The sequence below is a fragment of the Camelus bactrianus genome, chromosome 33 (genome assembly GCF_048773025.1).
Source record: "Camelus bactrianus isolate YW-2024 breed Bactrian camel chromosome 33, ASM4877302v1, whole genome shotgun sequence".
Classification (NCBI taxonomy): Eukaryota; Metazoa; Chordata; class Mammalia; order Artiodactyla; family Camelidae; genus Camelus; species Camelus bactrianus.
Window position 1 is genome coordinate 13602931 of NC_133571.1, and position 14214 is coordinate 13617144.

The window sequence follows — 14214 nt, forward strand, 5'->3', positions numbered from 1 at the left end:
TAGTAATTTTTCATTCCACCTCCAACCATTCCATCAATCAGTTTTACTTCTGCTCAGGCTTCCCCTGGGTACATTACTTGTTTTTTTCTTTTCAAATGCCACTTCCCAACATATATCTTTTCTTTCAGTCATACTTAACCATAGTTTCAACTCTGTGGTATATAGCTGTTCGTAAAACATCAAGGATCTCCCTTCCTAGGAAGTCTTCCCAATCAGCACCATGTCTAACTCGATACTAATGCCCCTTTTCTGTTCACGCTGCAGCCTCTTCAGATCCCAGCTCTGCCACTCATTAGCTGTGTGGCCATTTATCAGTTTCAGTCTTAAATGCGGACATTACCTAACACACAGGCTTTCTTTAAATTCCAAAATGCCTGGCAGACTGGAAGCCCTCAGTAAATGTCATTTTGTTCCTTATATCTGCATAGTTCCTTTTGGCTGGTTAGGGAATTAAGGGACTTGGATTCCAATCCTGACACAGGATGCGAGGGAGCCTGGGATTATAAAAGAGCAACTACAGAAAGGCAATGGGCTGAGTCAGGTGACAGGTTGTGTGACTCCTGCTCCGCCCCTAACTTTACGAGTTTGGCCTAGGACCCTCTCTGCCTTTGTAAGATGATCCTGTTGGCTGCGAAAAATCGCAGTGATGCCTTCTAGCCCTAACTCGCCACATTCTCTTAAGAAAACTGCAAAAGCCCCATCCACAGAGAAGTGGTTAGAGGTCTGCGCCACGGGCGGCATGGCACACTTCTGGCGCATGCGCCTTCCCTCCTCGCGCCGGCCTTCAGGACCTCCCTGCGCAGCTGCCCCAAGATATGCCTGTTTCTCTACGAAACCCGTTTTTCTTTAAATGCTCCCTGATATCGTCTTCTCGTACCCACTTTCTTCTCTGTGACTGAAGAAAATAAACTGGCTAACTAGATTCCGGAAAACTAGTAGGACACCTAAATATCTTGGACCGGCGCGGAAGGAGGCGGCCTGACCTTGGAAGCGGAATGGGGTCCTGCGGCAGGTCCTTCCGGGCTGGTGACATTCAGCCGGCCAGTCGGCCCGACGGCCTTTCAGTCCTGGAACCATGGCCCAGTTTGTCCGTAACCTCGCGGAGAAGGCCCCGGCGCTGGTCAACGGTGAGCGCGGCGTCAGCCCGCCGACCCGGGCACATGGGCGGGCGCGGAGGCCTGCGAGGGCCCGGGGGGAGAACGCAGGCGGCGGCGGTCCACCGAGGGGCGGGCAGGAGCCGGGGCGGGCACGGCCTGGAGGTGGGGGTTGCAGGTTGGCCTCTCTTCTCTAGCTTTCCGCTCGGCAGGCGTGCAGCTTGGGTTCTCTTTACAACCTAGAGGTTCTGAATTTCGATCACGACCGTGAGGGGACGGAGTGTGCAGGCAGCCGGGTTGCCCAGCAGCCGCCGCCATGACGCCCTTCGACCTCTAGGAGAAGGAATAGGGAGAGGGTTGTACTGTTAGGAGAGTGAGGAAAACGGAGGGCAGGGACTCATGAAAGCACAGAGATGCGGCCTCATCAGCTTGTCTGCTTCTCAGTGGAGTATTTGGAAGTCTACAAAAAAAAATTTAAGGTTTGGTGACCTTTGGAACGTTGACTTTGCTTTCTGCCCTGTCCAGATTCTAAAATATTTCTCCTTTAAGGGAATTTTTAGGTAAAATTGAACTTCACGGACGATTATCCCTGCCCCGGTAAGCATAGAAAAGGATGTGTGTCAACAGTAATCTCTCTTACCATAGCTTAGCGTTCGTGGGGATTTTCCATTTGAAAAAACTAAATGAAGCCCTACTGGTAAAACGCTGTATTTCAGAACAACTCTGAATAGTCGCAGCTCAGTGTAGTAGTCTTGTATCGGTAAATATTTCAGTTGTCTGCTAGGTAGCAAGCTATTCGTTTTATTCCCCAAGTTAGATCAGTTAAGTTGTCGGAAACTTCTTCAATTGATGTGCTATATTCTAGTAAGTGGTTGAAGCGCAGATCTTTAAATAGCTTTTGCTGAAATTTGGTTATGAAAGTGAAGAGAAAGAATTTTTTTTTAATATGTGAATTTTTGAACCTGTTTTACTGTGATAGGTATTTTCTTATTCATTGTGTCCTTTATTTCCTCCATCAGCAGCCCAACAATGAGTATTGAAGGCCTTATAAGCGCTAGATACTATAAATACTTGATTCCTCTTACAGAACGCCAAGGTCTACAACTACTACCAGTTTACACACTTTACCAAAGAACTTAAGTTTGCAACTTTATTGAGATAAAGCGCTACATTTTTACATAATACAAAGAGAAGAAATAGAGGCTTCATTATTTTGACTTTGTGGATGACTTAAGGAAAATTTTTTAAAATTTCAGGTGGATTTTTTTCTCCTACCATGGCTTTTACATCTTTCAGGTGATGTGGTTTGGGGAATCGCAAACTAATTTTAATAATAATTTATAAAGAGAAAAGTAATATGAAGATAATTTTTAATTATGAAATATATCAATCATTTTCTCTATTATTATGAATAGTTGAAAGATACGAGTTTTTATTCTTCCAGAAATACTGAGAAAGGAAGACTCAACTGGAGCCAGAATGTTAAAGTGGAAATATATTTTGCTTTATAACTTAACTCAGTGTATTAAATGTTAATGTTAAATATCTTAAAAAGTACTAACTGTATCTGTTAATTCTTCTGAGGGACAAAGAAGCTTACAGAAATAAGTAGTTTTATCATCATTCTTCCCCAAAAAGGTCATAGAATCTGTCTTTTTGTTTGTTTTGGGGGTTTTTGTTTGTTTGTTTGTTTTACTAAACTTGAGACTTTATTTGGATTTCACCAGCTTTTCCACTTAATCTATTTCTGTTCCAGGAGCCAATCCAGGGTACCACATTGCAATGAGTTGTCAGTCTCCCTAGTCTTCTCTGATATGTGACAGTTTCCCAGTCTTTCCTTACCTTTCATGACCTTGACAGTCTTAAGGTATCACCTTTCGTGACCTTGATAGTCTTCAGGTGTCTATGTAGGTATCTACATAGTTATTCTATAAAGAGATGTTCCCCAATCTGCCTTTGTCTGGTGTTTTTCCCATGATTAGCCTGGAGCTGTGGATTTTGAGAAGGAATACCACAAAAGTGAAGTGACCTAATCACATATCAGGATGTAAGTGATAGCCATATAATATCACTAGTGAAATTAGCTTTCATCACTTGGTTAAGGTAGTTTCACTAGATTTCTCCTAAAGTTACTATTTTCTTCCTTTCCACAGTGGATTCTTTATTTTTTTTTTTTAATACTGTATTCTTTAGAAGCTAGTTACTAAATTGGGGAGGGAGGCAGGATTCTCTCTCCCATAGGAAGAAATAACTACATATATTTAAACGGAATTATTCTGTGAGAAAGATTTGTCTCTTCTTCCCCATTTATTTGTCTTATTTATTCAGTCATTTGTTGTATGGACTCATGGACACTTATTTCAATACTCTACCTCCAGTAGGATGTTACTTGTTTTGTTGCTCGAATTATTCCAGCTTCAGCCATTGAAAACTCTTTCAGTTTGACACCTCTGTCCCTTTGACATTCCCCCTTACTTACTGGTACTACAGGATGCTTCAGACTCATATATTCCCTGCCCCAGCCTTAGAATCAGCTGTCAGCCATTTCTCCATGGAGCCCTAGTTCCTTTTATTGGACAGTAGTGTTCTGAAACGAAGATCTGGGTACTGCATATGTTTCTTGTTACTAGACTACAGTAGTCATCCCTTATTTATGGGGGATAAGTTCGAAGACCTCCAGTAGATGCCTGAAACCACGGGCAGTACTGAACCCTGTATGTGCTGTTTTTCCTATACATACAAATCTGTGGTAAAGTTTAATCTATAAATTAGCTACAGCAAGAGATTAACAACAATAGCTAATAAATTACAACAGTATACTGCAATAAAAGTTATGTGAACATGATCTCAAAATATTTTATTGTGCCGTACTCAACCTTCTGATGAGTGAGATAGATGATGCAGTGCCTGCATGCTGAGATAATATGGGGCAGATGATGTAGGCATTGTGACAACATTAGGATGGAGTGGACACAGCATGAGACTTCATTATGCTACTCAGAAGGTGCACAATTTAAAATTTATGAATTGTTTATTTCTGGAATTTTCCATTTAATATTTTGGGACAGTGGTTGACCGCGGGCAGCTGAAACCGTGGAAAGTGATACCGCAGTTAAGTGGGGACTGCTGTGCTAGAATATCATTCCCTCTCGGCCCTCTTGGTGGACAGGGGTGTGTGTGTACAGATTTCCCTCAACTTAGGATAAAATTACATCCTGATGTAATTACCTGCCCCCCCAAAAAAAAACCCCAAAAAGATTACACACCAATAAACCTATCACAGGTTGAGAATATTGTAAGTCAAAAATGCATTTACTGTTCTTACCCTACCAAACGTCGTAACTTAGCCTAGCCTACCTTAAACGTGCTGAGAACACTTACATTAGCCTATGGGTGGGCAGCATCACCCAACACAAAGCCTATTTTATAATAAACTGTTGAATATCTCATGTAATTTGAATAATGTACTGAAAGTGAAAAACAGAATAGTTGTATGTTGGTTGTTTACCCTCCTCTTATTGCATGGCTGACCCAGAGCTGCTGCTTGCTGCTGCTGCCCAGCATCACAAGAAAGTATGGTACCATCTATCGCTAGCCTAGTGAAAGATCAAAATTCGAAATAGTTTTACTGAATGCCTGTCACTTTGGTCACATTGTAAAGTTGAAAAGTCACACAAGTCGAACCATCATAAATTGGGCCCTGTCTGTATACTAACCCGTGAGTGTTCACACACACACAGAGTTGACCATTGAACAATAAGGGGGTTAGGGGCGCTGAGCCCTGTGCACTTGAAAATCTGAGTATAACTTTACAATTGGCCCTCCATATCCATGGTTCCCACCATGCATGCATTCAGCCAACTTCAGATCATGTAGTACCATATTACATATTTATTTTTTAAAGTCCACATATGAGTGGACCCTCGAAGTTCAAATCCGTATTCAAGGCCAACCATAATTGTTTCTGTATCTAGCCATCTGTATATATATTAAACTAAACATGAGGTCATATATGTCTCCAACTGTAATTCATTGAGTACCATGGGATTTATTTTCTGGCCCATCTGTAACTTCCCTCTCTGACAGTGAGAAACCTGGTTCTCATCATCCACCATTCATTTACTTTGGTCTTGTTAATCCCTTGTGTACATATGAAGCAGTTTCAAATTTTTTAACCTATACTCCCTGATTAACAAACTTACTGACAAATACAGTGTACTGATTTTGGGAGGGTTTTTTTGAAATTTTGTATCTGTGTAGAAGGTAATTTTAAATTTTAAAGACAGTTTGTTGACTGTTAAACAAAACTTTGTTCTCCTTGATAGTGCCATCTTACAGTCATTTGACAGTTCTCTTTAGTACTTTTAGAGCTTTGTGTCTGCTTAAAGATTTACCCATGGCCCTAAGCACAGAGGATGATGGCAACAGTAATTCTTAGTGTAATACCTAAATATAGGCAGTTAATAGGGAAAGAACCAAGAGCTTTGGATAATACATCTTTGAACAATAGATAATTTATGGGTGTTCATGCATTTGTGCTATCTTTATTAGGCTGTTTTGTAATTCTTTATGAAATACCTTTGTCTTGCTGAAATCACTATCATAGTCTCACATCTACCCTGGCTATTAAAAATTTTTTTCCTGAAATAGCAAATATCTTGAGGAATTTCAGCTTAGTAATAGATTCAAGTTTTGGCTGCTCTTAACAATACATGTAGGTTTTATTTTTATTATTTGTGGTATTTTGGAGGAGGCAGCTGTGCCTTTGATAATCCAGCACATACTGATGAGGATACCAAAAATGGGTACTAACTAGTATAATTCCATCTGGATTTGTGGCCAATATTATGACAAGTTTTAACCTTATTTCTAAGGATGCCATTCTGCATGGCTCCTTCCCTCCCCTTCTGCACCTCTTCCCTCCAAATTTTTTGGTCTCTACAAGAAAATATGGTTACATTGCTGCTGTTCTTTTGTTTTTGAATCCAACTTCAAGTAACTTTACAGTTAACTAGATTTGCTATTCATAAATGTACCAGTACTCACTGGTCACTGGTGAAGTCCTGGCATAATTGAATGTGCTGATAGCTTCCTGACTGATTGAACATCCTTGTGACACAGGTGTTCTGCATCTTTAAAAGCCTCTGGTTACCAGGGAGCAGCTTTGACTTTTCACACCGGGTGCACATTTGGTACAAGCAGTGAATGAATGTGATGCATGAATAAATATTTGTGTCCAGCCCACACATCTGCTTCTTTCAGTCTCTAGTGAGTTCATCCTGGTGTTTTGTTTTGTTTTGTTTTCCAGCTGCTGTGACTTACTCGAAGCCTCGATTGGCCACATTTTGGCACTATGCCAAGGTTGAGCTGGTTCCTCCAACCCCTGCTGAGATCCCTACAGCTATTCAGAGCTTGAAAAAAATAGTCAATAGTGCTCGAACTGGTAGCTTCAAACAGCTCACAGTTAAGGTAACTATGGGCTAAATGAAAACGTATGTGCCTAACAGAAAATGTCTTCCCTTGGGATTTTTCTGATTGTTTTGATTAGTATATGTCTTTTCCAGTGAGGCTGAAACCAGCATAATGAGAGAGAATCTCTTCTGACTACTGAGAAATAGATTTACCTTTTTTAATTTTGTCATCTGGGTTAAAATAATTGGGCTATTTTATGTCTTAGTTTCCTATTAATTTTATAACAGAGAAGTGATCATCATTATTGGGCAGTTTTTTTCCCTTTCCTATTTGGTTAGTGTACTAAAATAGGATGGCTTGCTTTGCTGATTCTGTACTGCTTTTTTTTGTCTGTAGTCCTAGAACTATCCCCAATTTGGCCAAAAGATTTCCTGAACTATATCACAGCCAGGCAGCTAACACTTATGGAGAATAAAAATAACAAAACTTAGCAAGCATATAACATACCATGAGGGGTTATTGAAGTGCATGGAGATAAAATCTAGAGATTTTAAGGATTGGAACTTGGATTTTACGTTTGCTTGGTCTAAGCACATGATACAAAAGGCCTAAAGAACTAAATTATTGCTGCCTATAGAACCTATATCCTGGAAAATATGACTATTTTTCAGAATTCCAGTATTTCTTGGTCTAATTTGAAGGGGAAATTTCACTTCCAGGTGCTAACAGGAAAAGGCCCAATTTTGTTGTGGAAAGGTATTTTTTTCCTACTGGTGTTTCAGGATCCATATTTGTGCTTGTATGAAATACTCTGTTTTCTGAAACTGTGTATATACTTTTTCTCTTTAAAAGGGCAATAAAACATTGATCTGTGAAACTGAGTAATTATTGAACACTTGGGAGGAGTTAAACCAAATAATACATGAATAAAAATGATGTCAACAGGGAAGACAAAGCCCTTCATCTTTCAACAGATTTTCTTTGGCCAGACGAATGACTATTCAGAGACTGGCTGTCCTATAGCCAGCCTTTCATATGAATGCCCTGTCTAAATGTGGCAGCTATTTCCAGGATGTGGGCTGTTTCAGGGCTCGTAAAGTGTCTCATAAACTAATAATGAAAGGGTTAAGTCAGTTCAGGTCTTCAAAGAATGCTTTGAAAGAATTTATAAGCTCTGGACTACTTACCTTACATAATTGAAAGTTCAAGTGTTCTCAGCAGTTAAAGTTAACGTCGGTAATTCTTGACTTCGACTAAAATTACCCTCTCATTTGAATAGCATCCTTATATTTTCTGTCACTTAGTCCTGGAAGAGAATAGTTTTAAATCTGTAAGAAAAAATGTGCATTCAACTTTGTGTTCTTTTTTCAGGAAGCGCTGCTGAATGGTTTGGTGGCCACTGAGGTGTGGATGTGGTTTTATGTCGGTGAGATCATAGGCAAGCGTGGCATCATTGGCTATGATGTTTGAAGACCAATTTTCAACATATGATCATATTTGGTTTATTCTTGGACCATGTATTTGAATAAAATAACGTGTCAGAATCAGTGTTTTCTCTATCAAACACCACATGGAAGGTCACAGTTTCTGTTGGTTGATACTAAGTTGGGTTGTTTTCTGCTTTAATACATTAATACAGCTCTAAATGCATGTCTTTGCTTATTTAGCCTGCAGTTGGAAAGGCTATATTTGAATTACCAACCTGGTGTGTATATGAGGATAACATTTTATTTTGAAGGCTTGCAATAAATGATATTTAAGCTTCATTTCTAGAAAAGTCAGGGGAAAGACTGAGAAAACTAGAAATTGCTCCAGTAGGAGAAATAGTACCACCATGTGCCAAACATAATGTAGTTAAATCATGGCAGTAGTATAAAGAATAAAATGCGGACTGTTTTTCTTTGCTAAAATCAGAAAGACCCTTTTGACAACACCTATGTCTATAAATGTGTGCTTTTTGTGAACTTGAATATAGCCTCCCCAGGAGAGAACAGCAAAGTGATATTCTGTGTATCTTTGTAACATCTTAACACTAAAACAGTGAATGAAACCAGTGACCTATATTTTTCATCTAATTTTAGCATGTGTTATGTTATTAATCTTTTTTTAAGCACCTATCTTTGCAATGATACAGTATCCTGTAGATATTTAACAGGGTTATAATTTAGTATCATTCATGGGTCTGAATAGTATATTATGTCTTGAAATAAATACAAGTGATTGGGTATCAGTTTGTCATGTTGAGCCATTTTATTGAGGATTTGAGAGCAATTTGATCATTTGTTGGCTTTTCCTGGGGGTCTTAACCATCATTCATGTGTTTCTAAATCTGTTGTAACTTTCTTGCAGCCGCTGCACATGAAGTACCAGCTGATAATAACCAAAAGAGGGTTTCATATTGGAAAAGCATCATGGCTCACAATATGGTATTAATCCTTTAATAGTATTGAACCTTTATCCAGTCAATCCCAAATTTGCTAGCTGATTTAGAATACTGCTGCTTTAGCCAAAAAAGGGCACAGCTTTTCTGTGTGATAGGTGACAAGTCTCCCAGAGAGAGACTGCTACTCTTCTTGAACACGAAATATACCTCACTTACTGCAGGTGGTCAGAACTGAAACTATTTCTTTTCAAAAATCACTCAGTGACTTAAAATAGCAAAAGACTGAAAAGATACTTCTACAATAATGGTGATTTTTATGAGTTTCTCTATTGCACACATGAGTGAGTAGTACAATTTTTTTTTTAATTTAAAGGTATGAGATCAGCTAGCACTATTAAGAATTTACAGAGGCCTAATTGAGTCATGATATATAATGTGATTTCATTTTAACCACATGATCACAACAGAACGTCCTCAAAATAAACATTTACTACTCACATCACTGCTACTTCCTCCTCCTCTGCCATATGGCACACCTCGGATGGTGGCTAACAGCACATGTACAGAATTTTCTTAGGTTAAAATAGCAGTGGGCTCCCTGAAGTGGCCACTTGACTTCTGCAGGCCTGTTACTTTTTTCTGTTTGTTTTGCTTCCTAGCAGAGAACTGTTTAGGCTGTCTTTGACTGAATGTGGAGGTGCGAAGTGTTTGCCAATGGCAGCTTCAGAGTACTCAGGTATTTACATTGCATCTCCTAAATCCAGGTATGCCAAGTGGTAGAAACTGATGAACAAGACTGTTACCTGTTTCATGGAGCTTGGTCTAGTGAGACAGGTGATTAAGCATGCTGTTAGAGTAACGTGAGACGTGTAATGTGGACAGTGGAAGGTGTGCATGCAAGAGTCTAACCCAGACTTGAGAAGGGGGTTCAAGGGAGACTCAGAGGAACTAATATCTAAAGTAAACCAGAAGAGGAAGAGCCAAGAAGAGTGGAACAAGCTACAGCCTCTGCAAAAGCTGTTAAGTCAGAAAGGTCTGGCACATTCGAGGTTCTCAAAGAGTAGAAATATGGCTAAATTTCTGATTATAGAGGAAAGTAGTGAGGTGAGGCCGGAGATAGTGGGACCAGATCTTGAGATGCCTTTATGTCATATTACGGTTTTGACTATCTTAAGGACAGTGACTGGAAAGCCACTGAAGGATTTTGACAAGGTGCAATCCCTGCCTTCAGTTGTATAGTCTGACTGCAGTAGGTAACTTCAAATCCAGGTGACAGAAGCTAGGATAGCAATATGTGTGGGGTGCGTGTAAGAGTGCATTTTGGGGAGAGGGCATGGCTCAGTGGTAAAGTGCATGCTTAGCATGCAGGGGTTCCTGGGTTCAATCCTCAGTACCTCCATTAAAAATAAACCTAATTGCCTGCCCCCCAAGAAGTTTTTTTAAAAAATGTGCATGTGGTCCTGCGTTTTTCTTAATACATAGCAGCAGTACAGATAACTCATTTTAGAAGTAGGAGAGCAAAGTTCAAGCCAGTTAAGTACCAGTCGCTATGGTCCAAAGGTATGATTCCTAAGGAGACAACTGTCTATAAAAATAAGTTATTCAACATAAAAGTCAATAAACAGTAATGCCTTCATAAGACTTGCATTTCAAAAATACATTTAACTTGAAACTGTCCACATTGTACATTTAATCCTTTGTTCTATACACCTCAGCGTTATTCTCCTTGGATACCAGTTTTTCTTTTCCATTTTCTTTTATATACTTAGTATGTATTCTGCCCTGGTTTCTAAGGATAGCTTAATATGACTTCTATAATAATTTCATATTTGTATAGCATATCACATTTTCACTATCTAATTTAGCCCTCAGCATTCCTCTGAGGCACGTGGCATAAATGATAGACCCATTTAACAAGTCAGGAACTAAGAAACATTAAATGATTTGGCTAGAATCTCATGAGTAATTGGTTGGAGCCACAGGTTGGGCCCAGGTGATGATCCCACGTTGTAGTCTGTGCCCTTACGTGACTTCTGACCGCCTTGTAGACTTCCCTACTTCGTATTTTCACAGTTCCATTCTGTATTGTTTTTTGTATATTCTTAGTACTATGTTGCCCTACTGTTAAGCTCTTAAGTTTTTTTGTCTCATCAGATGTCAGCATTGCTAATCTTAATGTAAAGTGATACCTAGTTTTGTGAGATAATATTTCCTAATTAATGTGTTTATTTTTACTGGAATATGAATTGGTATGATTGCAGTCACTCTAAGATCAATACAGCAGCAATTTTACCAGAGAGTCCCTAATCAGGGGAACTTAACATTGCTTACCAAATGAAAGGCCCTGACTATTAAAACACTGATAAAACACATGCAGGACCCTTAACAATATGCCTTTACCCTTGCCTTACTAGTTTTGCTACCAACCAGTGTTTCAGCCACACAATTTCTAACCAGTCCGCATAAAAACTCAAAGCTTTAAATCTCATTTTCGGGTTATATACCCACTGCCCCAACTGTTGAGTTTTCTACCAATTACTAGCCCACTCTTACTTATTTCTTGACAAGTTTTTTTTGTTTTTGTTTTTGTTTTTTTTGGCCTGGCTTTCTGTCACTCTACAAAACTATTTCTATCTTAATTCTTGGCAACTTCAACATACCTATGGATCAATAGTTTTCATAGTATGGTCCCTGGACCACAGCAGCACTAGGAAACATGAAAATTCTCAGGCTCGACCAAGAAACGGGGTGGGATCTGACAATCTGTTTTAATTGGGTCTCCATGTAATTCTGATACATGCTGAAGTTTGAGAACTACTCTCCTGAGTGATCCTCCCAGCAGACTGCTCAGTTCCCTTAAGAAGTCCAGTGATGATGTCTTTCACCTTCCTTGGGCACTCATTCCTGTCGTTACCAACAAATTCAACCACTCCATGGTTTTCACTTTCACGCATCCTTCTCTGACCATCTGTTATCTTTCCAGCCCATTCCCCCTAATATCCCAACTATATTAATTTGGAGTCACCGTGACCATCAGTAAGGTGATACTGCCATCTCCCTCACCACCTTGATGTCCTCTTTTCCTTCCTTACCCAGCTTGTTTATGTTCCATGGTCAATCAGGATCACTCTTGAATAAACCCTCAACTTCCTTGCCTTTTACTCATTTTGTTGTACTTACTTGCCAAAACCACATCCTTGGCTAAGTCTACTTGCTCTGCACTTGCACCCATGTAGCTGAATGTAGCTGGAGAAAACAGCCAAGGTGGCTAATCTCACTTTATAGTCACGATCAGAACTTCAAGAAGGCACTCAGTACTACCTGATGGCCGCCCTATTTCTCTGGGCCATGATTATTTCTGTCAGCAGATGACCTTGCTTACTACTTAACCAAGGAAACTGAAGCAACTTGAGAACTTCCACTGACTCCCACAGCATCATCTCACACACTACTGTCTGCACCCATATCTATTCTTCACCGTGCCTTTGCTCGATAGTCTGTGCTCCTTGTCAAAGCCAATCGCTCCACTCCATGTCTTTGTGCTATCATTTCTCCCCTGTCTTACATCATTAGTTTCCCCCTACCCTATTCTATGAGAGTATACACATGCTATTATCTAGCCCATCTTTTACAAAATTAGCACCCTTTGGCAGCAAAACACCTCAAAATTTATCAATACTGTCTCCAAATCCTGTTCTCCCTGGAACCCATTCCAATCTTGTGTTCATTTCTACCACTCCGCTGAAACTGCTCTTCTTACATATTAAATGGGTCACTTCTCAGTCCTCATTTCATTTGATCTTTCAGCAGTATTTGACTCAGCTGAATATTTCCTCCAGCTTGATACACTTTCTGATAAACTTGACTTCCAGAGCTTTCCTTTGGCCTTCCTTCTTCCTTACTTTTTGTTCACTTCTCAGTTTCCTCCTTTCCCTGGCAGCCTATCTTTGGAATATCCCAAAGATAAAGCTAAGTGTTTTCTCCCTCTCACTGTCACTCACTCTCATACCATTGGTGATCTCATCCTGTCTCATGGTTTAAATAACATCTGTACACTGATGACTCTCAAATTTCTGTCTCTAGTCCAAACCTCTCCTCTGAACTCTAGGTACATATGCAGCAACCTGCCTGGTATCTCCACTTGGATGTGTAATAGACACCTCAGACTTAGTATGTCCCAACTGAACTCCTGATTTTCTTCCCACCCCCACTCCAGAACTGTCCCACAGTTTTCTCCCTCTCAGCTCATAGCAACTCCACTCTTCCAGTTGCTCAGGCCTTTGGATTCATCCTTGACTCCTATCTTTCATGTTCGATATCAATTTATTAAGAAGTCCTGTTAGTTCCACCTTCAAAATATGTCCAGAGTTGGACTATTTCTTACCTTCTCCACTGCTATCACCAGAGCACCCTCATCTTTCCCTGGGTTTGCTGAAATGCCCTCTTGAATGGCCTCCTGCTCCCAGGCTTGCCTGTCTCCCATCTATTCTTTACATCAGTCAGAGTGATCGTATCACAGTGTAAGTCAGACCATGTCACTCCTCCGCTCAGACCCCTTCAATGGTTCCCACCTCACTCAGATTCAAAGCTAGAATCCTTACCATGGGCTACAAGGCCCAACAAGCACTGGCTTTCCATTACATCTCTCTCCACTCTTCTCCCTTCTCACATGCTCTACTGGCCCCCTTGCTCTTCCTCAAACACACCAGGCAACTCCTGCCTTAGCACTGACTGCTTCCTCAGCTAGAAATGCTCTCCCCCAAGGTATTCCCAGGGCTGGCTCCCTCACCTCATTCCGCGTTGTCAGCATGGGCTTCCCCATCCATCCTAATTACAAGTGCAAGAAACCTCTCTCCAAGTACTCTTTTCTCCTTACCCTGCTTTCTTCCCCCAAATTTCAGCTTCTAACCTTCTACATGAGTTACTGGTTTATTATGTTTACTGTTTGATTGTTCTACCTTCCTAAGACAAACACAAGCCCCACAAAGGCAGGAATTTTTAAAAATCTGTTTTGTTCACTGTTACATCCCAAGCTCTAAGCACATAGTCACTCAATACAGATGTGATGAATAAATTAATTTATCCATGAATGAATCCATATCTTTATCAATGCTGTTGCCACTGCCTTCATCCTGGCTCTTTCTACCTGTACATTTCTGTTCCGCTTTGAGATGTCTTTTCTGATTTTCCCAAACTTTGCCCCTCTTTTGGGTCTCTTACAGCACTGATCATTGTGCCCTATGGCATATTTACATTTGTTTATTTCCCTTACTAAACTGTAAGCTTTATAAGGTACAATATCTAATTCATCTTTGTAATCCTAAC

General features: G+C 40.1%; 1 protein-coding gene across 1 annotated transcript; it reads left to right on the forward strand.

Annotated features, from left to right (window-relative positions):
• Positions 1-968: 968 nt before the first annotated feature.
• On the forward strand, positions 969-8050 carry ATP5MG (ATP synthase membrane subunit g). Its single transcript, XM_010953462.3, has 3 exons — positions 969-1127; positions 6403-6563; positions 7878-8050. Exons 1-3 carry the CDS (start codon positions 1076-1078, stop codon positions 7974-7976), a joined length of 312 nt encoding a protein of 103 aa, XP_010951764.1. The 5' UTR covers positions 969-1075; the 3' UTR covers positions 7977-8050.
• Positions 8051-14214: the final 6164 nt, after the last annotated feature.